This window comes from Protomyctophum bolini (assembly GCF_963924005.1).
Source record: "Protomyctophum bolini genome assembly, chromosome: 11".
Taxonomy (NCBI): Eukaryota; Metazoa; Chordata; class Actinopteri; order Myctophiformes; family Myctophidae; genus Protomyctophum; species Protomyctophum bolini.
The window spans coordinates 14,229,285-14,251,180 of NC_137872.1; the positions used below are offsets into that span (position 1 = coordinate 14,229,285).

At 42.0% G+C, this 21,896-nt stretch overlaps 1 protein-coding gene across 1 annotated transcript; it reads left to right on the forward strand.

Annotated features, from left to right (window-relative positions):
* Positions 1 to 16,981: 16,981 nt before the first annotated feature.
* On the forward strand, positions 16,982 to 21,634 carry ppp1r27a (protein phosphatase 1, regulatory subunit 27a). Its single transcript, XM_080775772.1, has 3 exons — positions 16,982 to 17,874; positions 18,156 to 18,306; positions 20,400 to 21,634. The coding sequence occupies exons 1-3, from the start codon at positions 17,367 to 17,369 to the stop codon at positions 20,521 to 20,523; spliced, it is 783 nt and encodes a 260-aa protein (XP_080631898.1). The 5' UTR covers positions 16,982 to 17,366; the 3' UTR covers positions 20,524 to 21,634.
* Positions 21,635 to 21,896: the final 262 nt, after the last annotated feature.

The following is a 21,896-nucleotide window of genomic DNA, read 5'->3' on the forward strand; positions in this document are numbered from 1 at the left end:
CAATGTAGTCTATGTCTTTTGTGGGAGTGTGCAGGTTTTATTTTGCATAGAGAGATGTGTGGTGGAAGTGTGGCTTGGTCGGAGATAGAGCACGAATGAACGGCCAGGTGCTCATGCACCCCTTTCTATTAGGGTAGCAGGATAAGTCTGGCCAGCAAGTAAGAGTGTGTGTGTGTGTGTGTGTGTGTGTGTGTGTGTGTGTGTGTGTGTGTGTGTGTGTGTGTGTGTGTGTGTGTGTGTGTGTGTGTGGGCGTGTGTGCGTACGCGCATGTACAGTGAGCGTACAATATACACATGCATATTATGCACAGCAGCACTTAAACGCTTCCTCTCGTTCTCCCAGATCTCCTATCCAGTGTCTCACACCGAGAGACATGTCTGCGTCTTGGCTGGTGCGCAGCGTGAATGAATGCGGCATCGGGACGGGCACTGCAGTTCCCAGATCTCCAATGTCTGCGTCTCGGCTGGTGCGCAGTGTGAATGAATGCGGCATCGGGACGGGCACTGCAGTTTCCAGAAGGAAAACCCTCTCCTGGTCTAAGGATAGACCCATTCCTATGCCTGGAATGTTGGCATCATTCACACAGCCAACTGTGCCTCCTCAGGCCTGATGGTTAGTTAAACACACGACCGAACCAGAAGACTGGCCTTCATACCAACAGACAGCATATTTTGAGCACCAGTGTCTAACGCCCCACCACTGCTACTGTAATAGGTTGTAAATTATATAAGTATCGTCATCAGTGGAATGCAAAGACTTCTCAATTGACTCGATGGAATTAAGCCTTTAAAGGGTTTTCCTGTCTTGACATTTTTGCTTTTGCTAATTAACATGTGCTAATTTTCTTTCGACTTATTTAAGCTTTTAACCAGACTTCAACAGATTTTTAAGTCAACATACAATAAACAATTGGTCTGTGAAAATTTGCTAAAGCGCACTCTGTGTGCCCTCTCCTGTGACATCATCTGGGACAGCCGGCATACACTCCACGCCACGGCAGTCCATGCATGGTGCTCCAAGAGGTTCTCCTCAAAGAGAGAAGCCCTCTGTCAAGAGATTTATTGTGTTCCCTAAATCCATCATGTGCTGCTGCCACAGGTTTTTAGTATTCCTGTTACAGCCAGGAATGTTTCTGAATGAAACCTATAACCTGAAGCCTATACACACCACCACAGATAATAATGGTGGACTTGACAAGCTGTCAATTAATGAAGAGGCTGAACGCTTCGTCCGTCCTTCTGTCTTGACATGTCTGTGTGTGTGTGTGTGTGTGTGTGTGTGTGTGTGTGTGTGTGTGTGTGTGTGTCCGCGTCTCCGCCACGAAATTTGACCCAGCCCCTTCTGTATCTGAACCAAGAGTCGTGAAGTGCTATCGGGTGCTCTGCTAAAATTGGCATATTGACTCCTGGGCAATGCATTCTGGGAATATCCTGCCTTTAACTTGGCCTTATGGGGCCATTTCTGTTTGTGGTCTTCAGATGTAGCAATGAGGTCATTGTGGTAGGATAGCCTTAGAGTCTAAGGCTATCCTACCACAATGACCTCATTGTCTAAGGCTTAGACAGACAAAGCTACAGGTAGGGCCTTGTACAAAGAAACTAAAGATTAGAATGAACATTTTCATAGCAGAGCTGTGCTCTCATGTCAAACACGGAAGAAGAAGTAGCAGATCTACAAGCCTATAATGACTTGCCCAAAATATAGGGATTGATTAGTAATCTATTATTTTATTTTATTATCGCTAATATGAAGATGCATTGGCTGCTATGGTATCCATATCATATGGTATCCATATCAATCACCGCCATCAGACACTCGTGCACAGTAGGTGTCTGAGAACACGGAAGTAGGTTACTAGGATAGTGTTGTACCATTGACAGCTGACAATCAATCAACAATTATGGCATTTTTACATTTGATTCCTTAATTTACATATTGCCTTCATTTTGTGGCAATATAGTGTGGTAGTGCACATTTATTCTGTATTCATTAGAATTCTCAACATGGTTTCATCTGACCTTTGAACACATTTACCAAAAACCTCTTTTACATCAATAAAACCAAACTATTCAGTGTCTATAATAATGGCACCAGCAAGTAGACACATAGTGAACCAACAATTGCTGTGTACCTGCTTCTCAGACGTTGTAATACAACACTTCAGAGTTACACAGTGTTGTCACGGGGTGCAGGTCATATTACCTGACCTACAGCACAGTCTGTACACGGTTGGTATCCTCAGCCTTCATAAACACATTTCAGCCAACCACCAAATATGCACTGACATTACCTAGTTGCACATAAATAAACAGCAGCAGCAGCACAATGGAAGCCTCTCAGCTGGACATAAAAAACGAATGAAAAGTGAAAAGAATGAAGTTGAACTTGAAGTCTGTCTTTTAATAACACCCATACTTTCCATAGCAGTAGGTTATTCCATGATACCGTCTATATCTGATCATAGACTGATCTCCAACTCCAAGTATTTTGTGCCTATTTGGTCTGTGCAATAACCAACAATAACCAACCCCTGCCAGTCATGTGATATGTTTACCTTTTGATTATGTAAGGTAGATTAATTTACATAATAATGATGAACCCCTTTCTCACAGTAATCATCCACAGCCCTATTCTTACATTGACCTCTCTAAGGATTACATAATGTGGACAATGTCAACCCAGAGTGACCGTCATTATAATTTCCATTTTAAATTTCAGTTTGTGCCATTCACATGTCATGGAGGCATTCGACATTTTGAAAAGTGTTACTGAACTTTAGTGAATCCACGTCAAATTCCTCAGCGTTCCTCAGTTTAACTCTGCAAGTGTAATAAATTGTCAATTGGCCATTGAGGGCACATTTTTACACTATGTATCTGCTGTCAGACACAGTTGAGGTTTGTGTCTCCTCAGCTAGACTATGAGTATTTATTTAACATTACCTCTGTTTCCATGCAAAGCCCTCTCTGACACAAGTGCATGCAGGTTGAATCGACTGACCAGGACGGTCAGGACCAGGTCAAATCTGCAGATGTTATTTGCATCGCACAACCAAGCCCTGCAGCAAAGCTTTGTCTCTTCATCCCAGTCTTCCTCCTGTATTAAAATTAACTCATGTAATCTCCAGGCTAATGAGAAGGATCAGGCCTGCCGGCTTCATATCCCACAGTGTGTGACAATATGAAGAGGTTATGGGGCCAGAGCATGGCATGCCTGGGCTTAGTTACAGAGATGCTATCCATCTACTGCCAAGGGCATACATAACATGGATAGTGTGTCAAGGCGTCAGTAGCCATGTACCAGGAGGAAATTGTTACCTCACAGCGAGACCCTCTAACTCGACTGGGGCTTTTCTGTGTGGAGTTTGCATGATCTTCCCATGTTCATAGTAGTGTAATAGTGTTTCCTCTAGGGCCATACATGGGCACCTTCACTTAATGCAGCCTGCAGGTTAAAGAAAAAACATAGGCCTATACAGTATATGATACATTATTGATTTCAGCTGTCCAAACGGATTTAGGAACCACCGGGCGGCCGGTGGGGGATAGAGTCGGATGGTAAGCCTGACAAGTGAGTCTAACGCGGCCGCGTTACTATATTAGTAGTTTAATGACTAGTATTAAAATTGTATTGCCTTTTTTATATCCAATGTATTTGTATTTAAGTTCATAAAGTTACTAAATGTAAATAAAGTTACTAAAAGTAACTAAATGCATTTGAAATTAAATACAAATGTTACTTTTCACGATTCCAATGAAAAAATTATTCAGCATTCCAATTCAAGATATTTTTACTACTTTTGAGTGTCATACTAGAATTACAAATGACAAGTAGGGCATTCATTTACTATGGGAAAAAAAGTTCAAATATGGAGATAAGATGTTTCTGCCCGACAACAACATTAAGCCATGTGGCCTCCTGGAATGAGTTTGGAAATATAGTGGCCTCTCCATCATCAAAGTTGGAGAGAAAGTTGCCCACCCTTGGTCATGTTAGGAACATACTCCTGCTTATACATTACATATATGGGAATAAATGGAAATATTATGTTTGTTGTTGTTTTTTCACAAATCTCAAAACACTTAAAAGGTGCTGTGGATGATATTTTGCTTAAAAGAAAAAAGTTTTTGTTAAAAAGTCAATGCTGATAGAAATCTTTGCTATAGACTGTCTCTCCAGCTCTTTAGAGAAAATACATTTTCAGGTGGATTACAAATGTCATCCAATGAGAGAAGATATCTTCAGTTGTATAGTGTTCTAGTTCCAGTTTTGTCTGGAACCCCAATCATTTACAATTTCACTGTATCCTGTACACCACGTATGAGTTCTCTCTCCTGATTGGATGAAAATGGTATCCTGACCTGAACATTTTCTGTTTACTAAAGAGCTGGAGAGACGAGGAGACCCCTCTTATTGCACAAACACTCGATAGATCAATTATTATATAGCTTAGCTATAGCAAATATTACTGTGAATAGAGGATTTAACACTTATTTTAACAAAATGAAATACGATCTTGGGAGTTGGAACTAAAGCAGGATGTGCATTACAGTTTCCGCTTCTCAAACACAAGCTTAATCCGACCAACTACAACTTTTTGAGAGCCAGAATTGCACAAACAAATCAAGTATTGACTATAAACCTTGTCTTGTTTGCAGTGTGCAATGTGTCATCTGAAGTTATAGTCCAGACAGAAACACCATGGTCCGGATTCATGCGCTGAGTAAAGGTTACATTTAGGATTTAGTACAGCCACCTGTTCAACACTCTATAATTGTTTAAGCCCCACCAGAACTGAGCAATCAAGTCATCCTAACCTTGCACATCCTCAGAGTGGTGCAGAGAAACAGAGAGGGTTGCATTGGACCCTCTGTCCTCACTGGCTCATTGCGCAATAAAGCATCCACAAATGAGACACGCGCATGCGCTGTGTTCAACCTTCACCCTCCTTTTCCATGGATGCGGGCCCAACCTGGGTAACTTTATCCCATGCATGCAAACAGTCCAACGGCCCAGCTCTTGCTCCCCTCTCTCCTCTCTTGTGCTAAGTCAGACCACTGTAGTTCATGTTGTGCCAGAGACAGCTGCTGGGCCCGTTTACTGCCAGTGCTGCTTTACAGGGTAGAATTCCTCATACTTGGTCAATGTCAGCCACTGTATGGGGCCTCATTGTGTGGGCGGGCAATGGTGAACAAAGTACACAACTCCATTACTTGAGTCAAAGTATTGGTACTCACTCCTGGTCAAATATACAGTATGTCAACTTGCTCCAGTTCCGGTACTTTAAGGAGTTAAACTACTGAAGTAGGTATAGCTTGTGTTCACAACACATTTGTAAGAAGAAAGCAGTAGTTCACACAATTTTTTTTCTTTTTCTATCAATTATACACCCCATGAAGCATCATGGAGAATTCGTGGAGATGACTTATCATCTCAACTTAGATGAAACGGTATCTGGTGGCAGTTGGGTGGTAATTTTTACTATTAATACTTGAAAAAGTCATTTATAAATGAGCGGCTGACTTGAAGCTATGAAGCTATGCTTTAAAAGGAAACAAATATAACAACCTTCATAGAAATGTAGTGGCGACCAAAATGTGTCATGTTTAAAAAGTCAAATAATGTTCAGTACAGACGAATGTCCTTAAAATGCAACAGGCTACTCAAGTAAATGTACTTTATTACTGTCCCACCTTGACTGGCGAGCATTGGCTTGTGCACGAAGCACCATTCTAAACAGTCTATAAAACCTGTGATCCTTCCCAACTGTTCCCAAGGGACAGTTTATGGAAATGTAATATTGTTTTACTTGGGGTCACTGGAAATTATTAGAGGGGGCGAGGTGTTTATGTGGAGATATGCACAGTCAGGAGGTGCCCGCGTTCAAACCTTTTGCTCTTTTCTGTGCCAACATTGGGACAATGCCTGTCAACTCCTTCTATTTTGCTTGGAACAAAAAACACATTTGCACCCTCCAGACAACTGCTTGGTGGGCTCAGCTATTTGCACCCGTTATTGGACTCCATATAATTAATCTGGCCATATAGTCACTATTTTTCAAATGATTTCAAATGATTTTATTTTTTCTTAATGCAAGGACAATGGCATTAGCATATTAACTTTCCAAGAATAGAAAGCCTTCAGTTTCACAATTAGCTTGGATTCCCCCATTGATGATGTCACTGGTAGGCAGGTTTCTGAACCGTCCACAACCCTTCTGAGACACATAGACAGAAATGATACCATGTAATGAGCATTAGTGAGGACCAATTATATGAAGATAGGTTATTTTTAATTTAGGTTATTTTAGAGTTTTTTCGTTGGCTATTCAAAAATAGCTTCACTTTGTTCAATTTGTTGCATTTTTGAAAAACCTTGAAAGTGTGATAACTAGTTATTTAGAAGGCAGTCATATAATCGGCCTCAAATGGGTTAAGTCAGTTCATGTATTTTTGTAAGAGGAAAATGTGTCATATTTGGGTCTCACGCTGAAATGTTTGGGAACCCCTGCTTTACAAGGTGAATGCCCTGGGGTCAAGGGGTCAAAGTGTTCGACAACAACAACAGTGATACATATGATTGGTAACCTATTTGTTGTCAGTACACAAGGCTGTCTGAATGTTCCAGACATTTATGACACCTGCTGTAAACAGCTGATGGGAATGACTGACAGCACCCTGTAAGTATCTTACATGAGAATGAGATTCCCAGTAAGACTAAATGTCCATGCCTGTTGTTTGTCCTTGTCCTCCAGTATAATATCTCACACTGCTGAGACCAGACCATTTATGTGCTGTACTAATATTATTAGTGTGGATTCTTGATCAGTTTGAGACTTCAGTACATACATGGATCCCACTTTATTTAGCATAATATCACACAATCAGAGATTGTTTCAGGAAATAACACATTAACGCTATATAAATATATCCCTCACTGAAGCTGTACACTGAAAGTAGTAAATATAATAAATCAATAAAAAATAAAAGATTATAATCGATGGGTGGTTTGTTTTAGACTTCAGCTAGTGTTTCTTATCCTGCCTGTGGACCTTATGAACTTCAGGCAGTAGACCTACTATTTGTCAATCAGTAGAGACTCAAGGTTCATACATAGTGATACGTTTTCACCTTCACCTTCATAAAGAGTCGAGGCCATCATACTCACGGTGATGTCCTTAAGCATTGACCTCGCCTCCCTCTGGTTTAGATGCGAACCCCCCCCCCCCCCCCCCCCCCCGTGCCTGCAAAACTGCCCACCCAACTTCTAGACCAATCAGTAAACGGGGTGATAGCTCTGCAGAGTGAGTAAAAACAGAGAGATGTGTCGTGTCCGCGGTGATGGCTGATCACTGCGGCAAATGACGTAATGTTTTCGAACCCTCAAAAAACGACACTATAGAGGGTATGCGTGTGACATCATCATCATACCCGGAAGTTATGCAGGAACGCCTACTGAGTAGCAAAACACTACTTTCTGGCCTTGACAGCCCATACATCCAAACAGAAAAGTCCTATCTGATTGCATTAGACGATGTTAAGCGACGTTAACCTCACTTTTCCACTCACTTTGCCACTCGATTTCCCATTCACTTTATGCATGCGCATACCCTCTATAGTGTTTATAGTTTCAAACTTTCAATGTACCTTGATTTGCTTTGGATATTCTATACTGTTAGGCTGATGATCTTGGTTTATTTGGTTTTATGTTTGCATTTGATTGTATGTATTGGCTTGTGTTGTCTTTGCTTACTCTAACGCCCAGACAACCCCAGGCTTTTCAAAGCGCACGTATGCGTGGAATTCATTGTGCAGTGTGCACGTACAACAATTGATATCGGCTACACCAGCTGCACGGATAACGCGAGCCCCACATTTGCAAGCTTTAAAATAGGATTGGATCTATTAATGCGCATGTGCGTATGCGAGGCTTGCATGCGTCACACACTCATTCTCTGGTGTGTAGCGGCCATAAATCGCTCTGGATTAAGAGTCTGCTAAATGCCTAAATTGTAAATTGGTATCAGCCGATAATGCGGGACTCTGTCCCTGTTACACTGCACTAGACCCCTGAGAGATGGATTGCTGAGGTGGAGTGCCAGCCAGACATACCATCAGCTCCCAGTACTCCCAGTATCCCTGCACAACTTGCCTCACCCAAGCCTTAATTGCTACTCATTCGCTGAGTTAGCGATGCCCGGGATCAAACCCATGACCTTGTGGTCCAAAGGCGAGGGCTCTACCGAATGAGCTATACCCGGTCAAGATTAAGACACAGTTTTCTAAAATATTGAAAATAGCACATCTACCATTCGCACCATTCCTCATACAACAAAGTATCGGTATATACAGCAATTAAAGGAATATAGCCCTACAAAGCCAAAGTGCAGTAACCGTATACAGGAAACAAAAAGGCAAAAAGGGCCGATAATGGGTTTAAAATGTGTTTCAACTGGTGAGCCAAATGAGATATCGGCAAATAAGTGATATTATACTAATTACTTGCGCAAGCAGAGCGCGCAAGTACTTGCGGAAGCAGAGCGCGCAAGTAATAGTTTCGCCTGGGACTCGTATGCACCGTCCCAGCCATCCCGCCACTTTTGATGCGTATGCACCGTCCCAGCAAATTGTGCCTGATTTGCTGGGACCAGATTACATGGTGTGTATATGTATAACTACAGCTCTCAATGATGACGTAAGAAATATGTTGATTAAAGGACCCAATGCCAGAGTGTAATTGGTTTTCGATGGTGACGTAATGACGATATGTTTTAGTGTTGGGAGGATTAAAGGTAATGCATGTATACATGTATGTAATCTGGCACCACTGCTGTATCAGGCACAATTTGCTGGGACGGTGCATATGCAACAAAAGTGACAGTTTATAACGGTCGAAAGTACTTGCGCGCTCTGCTTGCGCACTAGTTGGCCATTTATGGCCTACTAGTGTGTAACAAGTATGCACTCGACAGAGTGCAGTTCTAGTTGTAAATATGTCCTTGAAGCAATTGTTTATACCCCAAAATCACGAAGGCTAATTTGACCTTTGGGATATACAAATAAATCGGTGTGTCTAATAATCCAGGGTTTCTATGTGCTCTAGCTCTGGTCCATAGCTCTAATGAGTTGCATTTAGAGCTATGTTACTCTCAACTTCTGCCGCTCGCATGAATGCAGACCAGCCTCTCCTCTTTAGAGTAAATAAAAAGAACGTTTTTGCTACTCACCAAAACAAAGGCGGGTTGTGTCATTAGAAAGCCTACTTGCCTATAGACCAGAGCTATATGTGCTCATGACTTTGTACTGTGGAGGCATGGGAAACATGAGGGTCATGCTGTGCACGTAGAAGCAGATGGCTGCCAGTCTCCTTTTGCACAGCAAACGGGTCCATTTACTTGTGGTTGGCCTATGTCAGGGTTCCCCAATAGGTGGCCCGCGGGACATTTGGGGGGGGCGGGGGGTCCAGATATAAATGGCATTAAATGGCATAAAATATGGCCCTTGAGGAAAATGAATTGGGGAACCCTGGCCTATGTTCTGTGCATGCCTAGCTAACTTGGTATGGTGGTGGCTCTGAAATCTCTGAAAGCCTGTCTATTTGTAGGTTGCATGTTACACGACTGGTTTTCTGCATACCAGTACACATAATGGGTCCAATTAAACCTAATTCCGCACTTTGTCGTACAACAGTGTTGTTTGCTGAAAACTCTGTTTTTAGTTTATTTTGTTCTTTTAAGAAAAGGAAATTGCCATTGACATAGGTGTCAATGTAATATAGAGTATGCCATATGATGTCAGTTGATGTTCACTATAAATCAATTGACAAATGTCCCATTATCTATGTGTGAATCGCACAAACTCTGCGAATACTTTGATAATATTTAACACCTATTAGGTGTTATTTGTTAACCATCGAGGCCCACATTGAGTACTCCTGTACTCTAGGGATGTATACAATCTCATTACTCTGTTCAAACAAAACAAGGAACTTTTCATATGACATTGCATGGCCTGTGATAATATTGAGACATTTTGGTTATTGCAATGTCACAACATACCACAATATTGTTACATCCATAATATACTCTCAACAATATTATGCCTTCTGCTTATGCATGTCTTCCCCCAAATAATTAGGCTACCGGTATTATAATCTAATCTTAGAGACACTGCTGCACTGGGTGTACTGGGCGGAGAGCACAGAAATGTTCATGCTATGTCAACTGGGCAACAGCAATTCTCAATATGGGCACTTTTGAGATTTTCACTGAAAGATATCCCAGGATCAGGTAGACACATTAATAGTCATGATCACAGATCATATTCCTTGGGTAATATGACAGATTTAAAGTAAGTACAACATAAGATCTGAGTTATTTTGTTGCATGTAATAGTATTAGGTACAGATAAATAATAAGGTGACTATGCTACTGAACACCCCGAGCCCCTCCCAAAAAGTAAAAGAAATATATATTTTCTCCCAGTTCCCCTGCTTAGTGGTCCATCCCTGCCTTTCCTCCTCAATTCTGCCACCCACTCTGTTTACAGGGAAACAACAGTCGAAAAAAGCAACAGTGCCCTGAGGCTTGCTCAGCCAGCTGACCTATTTGCAGAGGAACGAGTTACCATGGGTACCCTATGTATACACTACAGTACTCCTATTCCCTTCCTCCTGCAAAAATACAGTCCTTCTGGACTCGTGACTCCCACTCCAGCCACAAGGTCCTTGATGGAGTCCCTGGAATCTACTTAAGGTATAGATAGAAATAGTCTGTTATGAATACAGTGGTAAATGGTAAATGGTGCATTTATACAGCGCCTTTATCCATAGATTGTGCATTACATTCACCCATTCACACACACATTCATACACCGATGGCAGCGGAAACCATGCAAGGCACCAACCAGCACATCGGGAGCATTAAGGGGTTCAGTGTCTTGCTCAAGGACACCTCGACACTAACTCTGGGGGAGCCCTGGTTCGAACTGGCAACCTTGCGGTTACCATCCAGCTACTTCTTTCTATGTTCTTTGTGTTCTGGACTATGGAAATGTTACAGGCATGCTGTGTCCTTTCCTAGAGCCTGACCGATAGATGTATCGATCTGGCTGATATATTGGCAATTAATGTCCTTTTTTGATAACATCTGTAATAGCAATTATGCAACCGCTTGATCCCGATTTTAAGCAAGCAACTTGGCGTCCCAATTTTGGGCATGTCATTATAGGCAACAATTTTAGGTTGTGGCATAATGGACCTAAATTCTGAAATCAGAATAGCAATAGCAAGTGTGGTACATTACACCTAATTGAGGTGCTTTATAGATACTAGAATTCGACCGGTCTTCGGCTGGTCTCACTCTAGCGCCACGCCATGCCATCCAGGTGGCCAGTGTACTGTACCATACTGTACTGTACCAGACTGTACCAGACTGTACCGTACTGTACTGTATCATACTGTACTGTACTGTACTGTACCGTATCGTACTGTACTGTACTGTACTGTACTGCTGCTGTGTGCGTGTGCGTGTGTGTGCGCGTGGGTGCGTGCGTAGTGGAACTGGATGTGGCCTACAATGTGAAAAAACTGTACAGTAATTATGTGCTTTATGTCTGGACAGTCATGCATTAGGTATTGTCATTTTGTACAGTAATTATGACAGTTGCATGGATGCAACATAGTGCTTCATGTCTGTACAGTAATTATGACAGTTGCAACATAGTGCTTTATGTCTGGACAGTCATGCAGTAGGTATTGTCATTGTGCATGGAGGAGAGATGTGTAAAAAACGGAGTGGTTTGCTAGGAGAAGGCGGAAAGGAGGACGGATAAACAGGCGCTGCAGGGCTTTCAATTAGTGTAGCAAGATATGTTTTGAGAGGCATCACTCTTCAATAACAATCATAGGTTGATATCTCAATAACGGAAAAACAAATTGATAAAAATAAAGGAAGGAAGGAATCAAATTGTATCAAAATAAGAGTGGCAAAGGATCCACGTCATATCTAAAAGGCTGGTATGCCCATTTAAGCCTAAGGAGACAGCAGCATTGTTATAATTTATGCTCAAAGCCATACTGGGCAAACTCCCTTTATATCTGTGTAATCTCTATCATCCACGAGCAGCTGTTATGATTTTCACTCCACTAGCTATAGCTGCTCTACTAGGTATAGGTACTCAGGATTTGATCACACAACTGTTGAGCCACGCTATAGTGTATGGCAACATTATGCAATTGCATGAGCCAAGTAATGGAAAATAAATACATTTTCTAATCATGTATTGTTTACGCTACTACATGTGTACAGTATGTGGCATGCATTTGTTTATTAAATATTAAGAGCAGGCTTTAAGTTGTGCCTTGAAAAACTTTACAAAAACATTAGTTTGCCTGAAGCAGGAGCTTGAGTTTGATCAAAACATTGTTTGTTTGTCAGTGCACTTTTAATTACTAAAAACATGGCTGTTGTCAGCTGTCAAACAATGAATTGCCAACTAATTATTATTCAAATTATATTACTATTTTGGTCATGCCATTATTTAGGCAAAGATATTCTCAGTAAGTAAATTGTCACCACATGAGCTTGTAGATTGTAGTACTGTATATACTGTGGGCTTAATTGGTTAAATAGTAGGCCTACATTGGCTTGGGTCACAACAAGCATGGGTCAATAGCTGTGGGTCAGAGCAGCGGAACGTCCTGCTCTGATGTCATCTTATCATTAGTGTCCCTACATGGATGCGTCTCTACAGGCCTGCTTGACCTCCTGCACTCCACTGTCACTTCAGCCCAACACTACTGATGCTGGTGACCGCAGCTGGCATCATAGTGTCTCTCTCTCCATCTCCCTCTATACCTCTCTCTCTCTACAACCCACTGAGGATTACAAGCTCCTGATTTAGATTCTGGCTCTAGGCCTCTCTTCCTTTTAGCCCGGTATACGCGTGCTGTCACCGGATCATCCTCGGCCCGAGCGTGTATCTCCCACTGGGCTCTTGGTGAGATCCACACCGAGAGACTAGCAGGTCTGCAGTGTTTATTGTCCAGTAGTCGAGGTGTGTTCTTGTATTAGAGTATGCTGCCTGGCAATCACCCCAGGAAAGTCCCCCACGGGGGTCTCGGTTCGGAGCACTTTCTGGGAAGAGGCTCACAAAGCCACGCGCAGAGGGGTGGGACAGAAGCAGCAGCGTTTTTGTATAATACAATGTGCCGGTTTGGCAGAAGGTGTGCCGACTGCCGAGCCCTCTTTATAAATCCAGGTTGAGCTGCGGAACTATATGTATGTGAACTGAAGGAGAAAAATGTGTCAGTCAAAGGAACTGGGAAGGGAAATAAAGTCTGCACACCGCAGAGTGTGTAACTCCCAAAGTGGTTGACATATTACATTTACTGGGGCGGCAGTGGATCAGGGGTAGAGTGGCCGGTAGAGCAGTCGGATGGGGACCATGAGGTTCCTTCCCAGTTCGATCCCGGGCTCCCCCAGAGTTAGTGTCAACGTGTCCTTGAGCAAGACACTGAACCCCTTTGCTCCCGATGTGCAGGTTGGTGCCTTGCATGGTTTCCGCCGTCATCGTCAGTGTGTGAATAGGTGAATGTAATGCACAATCTATGTAAAGCACTTTGCATAAATGCGCTATATGATTATGAATGCACCATTTACCATTTACACTGACCTTTAGAAAAGGACAACATTATAACTTCACATTTAAATGGAAATGCCTGCCATCACAGTACTTACGACGATGGCGTTCTTAAGGAAACGGTTTCTGTTCTGCGTGATGTCAGACAGACAGACAGAGCTAGAGAGAAGGGGGAGGGGTGTATGACATCACCACCAGGGAGCTAAGGACATGTATCACATCTCCCCAGACAGAATTGAACCATGAGACATTAAGATTATGCGGCAACTCACTATCCTGTGAGTGGCGTACGCATTGAACTGTTTTAGTTTTTTGCTACAATCTATCACAAGCGATGAAAATAAAACAAAACAAAACCGCATTTGATGCAACTTATTTTTAGGACATGAAATTATGTCTCACATAATCACATGAGTCAGTCAACAAGAGAGTTAAGCAATCCGTAGCTGTGTGGTTTGTATACAGCCTACGGATAAGCTCCAGTGACATGTTGTTGATAACAGGACCATATTTTGGCTTTGGGTTCATGTTATCGACTATCAGGCCATATATGGCTGAAATATGTCATGTTGCAGCATGTAAAACTGAAAAGGTTGTCGTGACCAATTTGTTAGTTATATTCTTCTTTCATTCTTCTTCTTATTGTTGTTTTATTTCTATTGGATAGTGGAGAGGCAGGAAACAGAGGGCAGAGATGAAGACAGCCATGCAATACAGGTCTTGAATGGAACAGACAGAGGACATTGAGATGATGTGGTTGACACATCGACAACATCATAAATCATACATTTATGTTGAGCAACTGGGTCATGAAATAAAGTATGAATTAAGTATAGCTTTCCTTCTCCTGTTGAGGATGCCTTGAGGATGACCACCTGGATTACTTTCTACCACATGAGCCCAAACACATAGTGGTGTGTTAAGTGTTTATTAAAACCTACATAAGCTCCTTTCCAGTAAGACATACTTTGAGGCCATATTTACCCACTAGTCAGCTCACATAGCAACACGGGTTTATAGCTGAACCAAGGAGCAAATAACTCTGTTAATGCTTCATTTATGCTCTGTTGTACGTCAGTGTCGTGCACCAAAAATAGCAGATCTACAAGCTCACAATGTGTCGACACGCTGTGAGCTTGTACGACAAAGGCTTAAGCGGTGAAACGTGAAACTTTGGAATAAGCGTCCTTTCTGTCAGGGTCTTGTGGCAATAATGTTGTTCTCCACAAACACCTGAATATTTAAACACACTGGGGCTTCTAGGTCATTTTGACAGGGTGTGACATGCATCCTAAAGGGCAGGTTGGGGGTTGCAAGCTGCGCCTATACATAGCCATAAGCCATCAGCTATGCATATAGGCCGCGACGCGTGTGCACATGGAACGCGTGAGATACGTGCCATTACTGGCACGTATCCAAGAGTAACATCGGCGTGCGGCAAACAAACATTTTCCACTGGTCTCTGCTGGACATGGAAGGAGGTGCTGTTGTGGACACGAAGGAGGGAAAACTACGAAGGGATATTATCGCCCACCACAAAGGGCCACTACCACCCACGCACCCCCACCCAGCATATAAGAGACTGTGGAACTCGATAGTTGCTTTAAAAGGTCTCATCCTCGAGCCGCGAACATTCAATTACTCTCACCTCAATTTGTCTAGACATGAGCTCCCGCCTCTCTACAGACGCCTATAGCAACATACATGTGCTGAAGGAACCGGCAACAGCTGGGATCAGTCTGACCCTAACAGGAATTCACTGATCATTTACACTTTAGATGTGACATAACTTGGGTAACTGGGGTTGTGCAAATATTCAGATCAATATGGTTCATTAAATGCATGCTCCAAAAGGAAGGACATTTTAACAACTTGTTTATGTTTGTATACCGGTAGTTACTCAAAAGTCAAGCTGTCAAGTGATAGCATAAACCTTGGCATTTTGAAGCAGACTTGATCAGTTTGTTTGACTGAAAAGCAGATAGGTCAAATATACAGAGTTAGGGCTCAATTAAGAATTAGCATCACTGCGAGATAAATAAAGCCTGGTTCCTGAACTTCCTGCACAGGGTTTCCCCTCATGGCATAGCAGCATCTTTATGAGTGTTAGTAAGAGAAAACCAGTGGATGAGGGCCATGCTGGAAGCTACTGTGAAATGTCTCCAAGTCCACATGCAAAGTCTTGAAGATCCTAGATACATTCTTTTTGTTAAGTGTTCATTTCTGTGAAATTCTCCCAGTGTATGACAAAATATTATCCCTATTTAAGGGCTGGATATGTGATTACCAAAACCATGTGACTTTTTAATGCCGTGTAGAGAGTATGGTTAAATTTAGAAGTTAAATTTATGGCCCTTTGACATGACAGTTGGCAAAGATCACACTCCCACACTTAACATCCTCTATATAGCTCGACTCTATTTGTCTATATGGGTTGTAAAGGGCAAGTTCAGAACATTTTCCATGTGAATTACGACCATGTCTATGTAGACCTCACGAAAAAACAACATTAATGACATAAGCACACAGTGATTCACCGCCACGAACAAATAGCAGTAACATTAGCCTAAATGTAGAAACGTTGTGAATGAACTGCATCTCTGTTTTCTGGAAATCAAATGTGAGTTCACTCTGGCTTAAAGGACCACTTCACCACTTTTCAACTTCTCTTCCTATAATTGGTCCTAACTAATGTTCATGATAAAATACCACCATTTTTTCCTACTCAGTCTGTGTCTCATTGGAAGGCTGTGGGCAGTTCAGAAATCCGTCCACCAGTGACATCATCATTAGGCAGATTTTTTTTGGCAACAAATCAACTGCATATTCTAAAAACTAAAGAGCTCCTACTGATGTCATACTGAAGTTTATTTATAGATAAATCGTTCAGAAACATGTGACTCTCACACACACTATGACCCATGCTGTTCCCTATCACGCTCCACAATTAGGAAATGACTCGGATCCATTCAAGCCTTGGACAAACAATCATTTGAAGCACTGAAATCATTTTATTTCACTCAGATGTCAAGGGTATTTAATATTGATTCGATGTTTCTATGTCTATATATATATGTGGCATTATTAGACAACTTGAGCAATGCTCATACAGTAGCCTACTGTATGTGTTTGGGTCAATTCCTCTGCTTATGATTGTCAATAGATTTTATGGGCCATAGGGGTGGGAGGGAAACGAATGAGCATGTGAGCATAACGTGGGAGGGGCTGGACAGGGGCCACTCATTTCTAAGCTCAAGTCACTCGATATTTGGCCCTAAAATAGCCCACCAGAGGATATATAGGGACACCCTCTGAACGGCCCCCTCAGACAACTACTGAACCGTGTGTCAAGGCAAAGTGACTGTGTGCAAATTCAGTTTCAAATGTAGACGGGAGAAACAACACAAGAGATACAAGTGGAAGGATCGGAATACAAAATAATAATATGTGATAAAAAGGGATTATGATACACAGAGTGAAGTGGAGGCAAGGCTTTTGGAAAGTGTGCACCGTCTACTGAAGAGGCTGTCACAGGAGCTACTCAAGTTGGGAACCAAAAGGATAAGAGAAAATTCAGTGAAGAAAAGACTCCAAGAGTGTGTAGAAGGCCACGGGAAATAAAGGATATTTGTTTCTTTGGCTGGATTTTGGCGTGTGGATTTGTCCCGTCCCTCCTCCTGGGCTGACAGCATACAGGGGGAGGCATTGTGGCTTCCACAACAGGGATGAAGTACAGCTACCATGTACCGGCGTCGGCGTACACCCGGGCTTCACAGTACACGCCGACACACTACACCCCTAGCCAGTACACTCCTAGTACGCACTACACACCAACCAACTACTCATCCACGTACTCCTCCGTAGCAAAGTACTCCCCCGTAGCAAAGTACTCCCCGACAAGCTATACCCCATCATACCACAGCCCATCATCATCAGTATCATCATCATCATCATCATCACATTACACGGCTCCATACAAGTCCACATCGACGTCGTACATCCCCTCATACAGCAAAGGATCGCGATACAGTTCGACACGACAATCAGGTGCGAAGGAGACTCGTGCACCTGTAATAGCGCCTATAATAGTACCCGTTCAAGAGCCTCCAAAGCGAGCTGTGCACTTCTCCAATGAGATCATCTTCCAGGACATTGTCAGGCGTGGAGACACGGAGCAGATTGGACGGTTCATGAGGGCGAGGAAGGTTCGTGTGGATACGGTCTTCCATTCAGGTGAGTTCAATCTGTTGTCTTCAAGGCCCACCAACCTTTTCAAAGCAATGTTTGACCACTCAGGAATGGAAGAAACACAGAAAAGACATGAAACTATCATAGGCCTAACAAGGTGTGTGTGTGTGTGTGTGTGTGTGTGTGTGTGTGTGTGTGTGTGTGTGTGTGTGTGTGTGTGTGTGTGTGTGTGTGTGTGTGTGTGTGTGTGTGCGCGTGCGTGCGTGCGTGCGTGTGTGCGTGTGTGTGTGTGTGTGCGTGTGTGTGTGTGTGTGTGCACGCACTAGGTATGGCAGCACTCCACGAGGCTGTGCTGACAGGCAACCTGGAGGTGGTCAAATTGCTGATAAGATACGGAGCAGATGTTCACCAGAAAGATGAGGACGGCTGGACGCCTCTTCACATGGCCTGCAGCGATGGCTATCCAGACATTGCTAGGTCAGCTACTTTTTCAATTCAGCCCGCTCTGCCTGTGCCATTAATGAAATCTAAAGGCGTGCTTGTGTGAGTGCTGTGCTTCTCATTGGAATGTAGTTTACGTTACGTGAACGAAAGATGCAGCACACATTGCCGCTACATTGGTGAATTATAGTTTGAACAACTAATCAACAACTTTACTTTATCTACTTACAACTGAATATGCTTGCTCTGTATATTACATGCACTTAAGTATAATTGCCTACTTTGTCACGTGAAGGTGTCACTCACCAAAAGTGACTATATTGTAATTAGTAAGTAAGTAAGATCTCCAACATGTAGGTCACAGATATCAAGTATCAACCTGATACTGGCAGTGTGGCCGTGGGTTCGACTCCCGATCCCGACGGCCCTTACTGCACGTCACTCCCCCATCTCTCTCCCCCATTTCCTGTCAGCTTATTGTCTGTCCCTCTATACAAAATATAAAATAAAGGCGAAAGCCACAAAAAAAACATTAAAAACTAAAATAACTGAGCAATTCAAACCAGGACACTATAATATTAAAAATGATATTATCTTCACAGTACACAGTACAAATATATCATCAGACAAGCTACTAGCCTAGTACTATTTCAGACAGTACAAATATATCATCAGACAAGCTACTAGCCTAGTACTATTTCAGACAGAACAAATATAATTTAAGTCTGACTGAATCACCTGCTGCCACATTGACTCTAAACATAAACGGTTACATTTTAAAATGTAACAAATGGTTTCATGAATATGTACAAAGGACAAAGGTATTTCATAGAAGTTGTTGTATATGAGATAATAGGATCTAATATAATATCAGATATTATAGTCAGTATATTTAATTTGACATTTATGCCATTTTCAATAGTGTAGTTGATTTGCAATTTATCAACATGCAGTATGAATATGCTCATTGTAACGCTTTGCTACATGTACAGCGTACAGACATATTTGTGTCATACTGTCATTAAGCAAGACACTGAACCACTATGCTCCCGATGAGCAGGTTGCATCAGTGTATGTGAAGTACATTGTAAAGCTCATATGATATGAGTGGTCAAACTCATGAAATGCAGTTACATGTCTAGGCATATATAGGTATAAACAACATATATAGGTATAAAACATATTGGGAGGTCTGGGTTCAATTCCCCGGACTGGGTCATATACCACTAGAATAATGGGACCCAATCAATGCTTCTATGCTTGGCCTATAGGCCTATTCATACTCCAGTTTTAGGTGACCTTAGTAAAAACAGAGTGATGTGTTTGGGTGAGTGTCGAGTTGCTTACCACCGCGGCGTGACGTCATGTTGTAGTGTAGTTTTAGTAAAAACAGAGAGATGTCTTTGGGTGAGCGTTGAGTCTCTTACCACCGCGGCGTGACGTCATGTTGTAGTTTTAGTCAAAACAGAGAGATGTGTTTGGGTGAGTGTTGAGTCGCTTACCACCGCAGCTCAGTGACGTCATGTTGTAGTTTTAGTAAAAACAGAGAGATGTGTTTGGGCGAATGTTGAGTCTCTTTACCACCGCGGCGTGACGTCATGTTGTAGTTTTAGTAAAAACAGAGAGATGTGTTTGGGTGAGTGTTGAGTCGCTTACCACTGCGGCGTGACGTCATGTTGTTGTAGTTTTCGGTGGTCATCTTATCACCTAAAACTGGAGTATGAATGGGCCACGGGTTAGATTGGGGGTAAGTCCTAGCGATATACTAACATCATGTCCAGGGGGAGTACTTGAACATCATGGCTGGGTGATGTACTTGTACATCAAGCCGCATGGCTTGGGAACAGCTGGTTCCCAAGGTTACTTATACTCTTACATTGCATGCTTTGTTGCAGGTCAAAATCAATGTAGCCTCTACATTGTACATTGAGTTGTGCCATATGATTGACAAACTATGACATTCTTCAGTGATTTTATTTTGCCAGCTAAATGAGGAGCATAGTTTATTTTCACTAAAACTCAATTAAATTGAAATCATTACAGTACAAACATGTGTATGAGAGGGACTATTCTTTTTTTTGTGTTGTATGTATTTTAACAATATCTTTCCATTTGTATTCCCCACATAGATACCTGCTTGCCAGGGGAGCTAGTACAGAGGCAGAGAATGAGGGTGGGGAGAAACCAGGAGACCTCATTGACCCAGAATGCAAAGATCTGGCCAAACTATTTGAGACCGGCATCTGTGCCTGAGCACAGACCTGTGAGAGCTCAGTGTGAAAGAATGCACAGGGTGAACTGAACTGCCATTTGAGACTGCTAAACATACAATATGTTGTGCACCATACAGTGCCGTCCACAGTGAAATCCTCACTTTTAATGCATCAGTTTGTACTCTGTACTGTAACTCTGAGAGGGTGCAAATGTAACCAAAATGGACCATTTGGTTTTACCCTCTCAGAGTTGAATTAATACAGAGGGTGGTATTAATTACTGAGGTGGGAAAGATAGCCAGTGCTCGGACCACGCCTCTGCTCCAGAAATAACTGTTTTGTTTTGTTGTTATTTTAATCGGGGGTGATACAAATAATTACTTTCTTCTGTCTTTGTTTTGTAACCATAACCATGACTTTTGAGCTATGCTTTGTAAAGATGCCTTTGTCTTTCTGAAGCTTCACTTATTTAAAGCTGTTATTTCTTCCCCCTCACATGACTTTACTGCCAATGTGTTCATAAAGTGTTTGATTTTCACCTCAACTCAATCTGCCAATACAACAGGGGAGAGGGGACAGATATAAATATGTTATAATCTGTGGTGCCGGTCTTAATATTGATTCCATGAGAAATGAAGAACGTAATCAAGTAAAAACATGATATATAATATATATATATAAATATGTATATACTGTATATTTAAAAATAATTCTGTGAATTTATCTCATGCACTGTTGAATTCAAGCATTTTATCGGATGTACAGTATCATATATTTCTTATATCAACCTTGCAAATCAAGCACTAGGTTTTTAAGAAACTAAGTCCTTTCACATGATAGTTCAAACGGAATACATATTGAAGGTAGATTGACGCGTCATACTTGAAGAGTTAGCGGCCTCACTGCTGGGCAGAGCGAGGAATAACTAAATAGCTACTTCATTGGTAGGCCATCATACAATAACAATTATATGCATTTGTATTGTCATGCTGCCATTTCCCCTCCTGGGTATTGCTGTTATGTTCTTTATGAGAAACGGTGTGTGCTGCAACTATAAGAGATATCTGCGATGAAAAGTCTTATAATTGCTTCTTTAAGAATTATTTTTGTACATGTTTTCATAAATAAAGACATATTTTATCAATAAGAAACGTCTATGCCTACTTTGTGCCAGAGCCCATGAGGCATGCAAAGGCATTGGGCCCGACCCGTCCCCTAAACCCAACACTGCCTATCCGATTTACTATGAACTACTATCAGTCAGTCAGTCAGTCTGTTCCGAATGGTTGTCCTCAGTGGGTTGAGCAATTGATCTGAACTTGCACACCGGCAATGACCATTAGGATAATTATGCAGAAAAACTACAACCACATTGTATTTAAATAATTGAATAGTTTACTCATTATAGTTGGT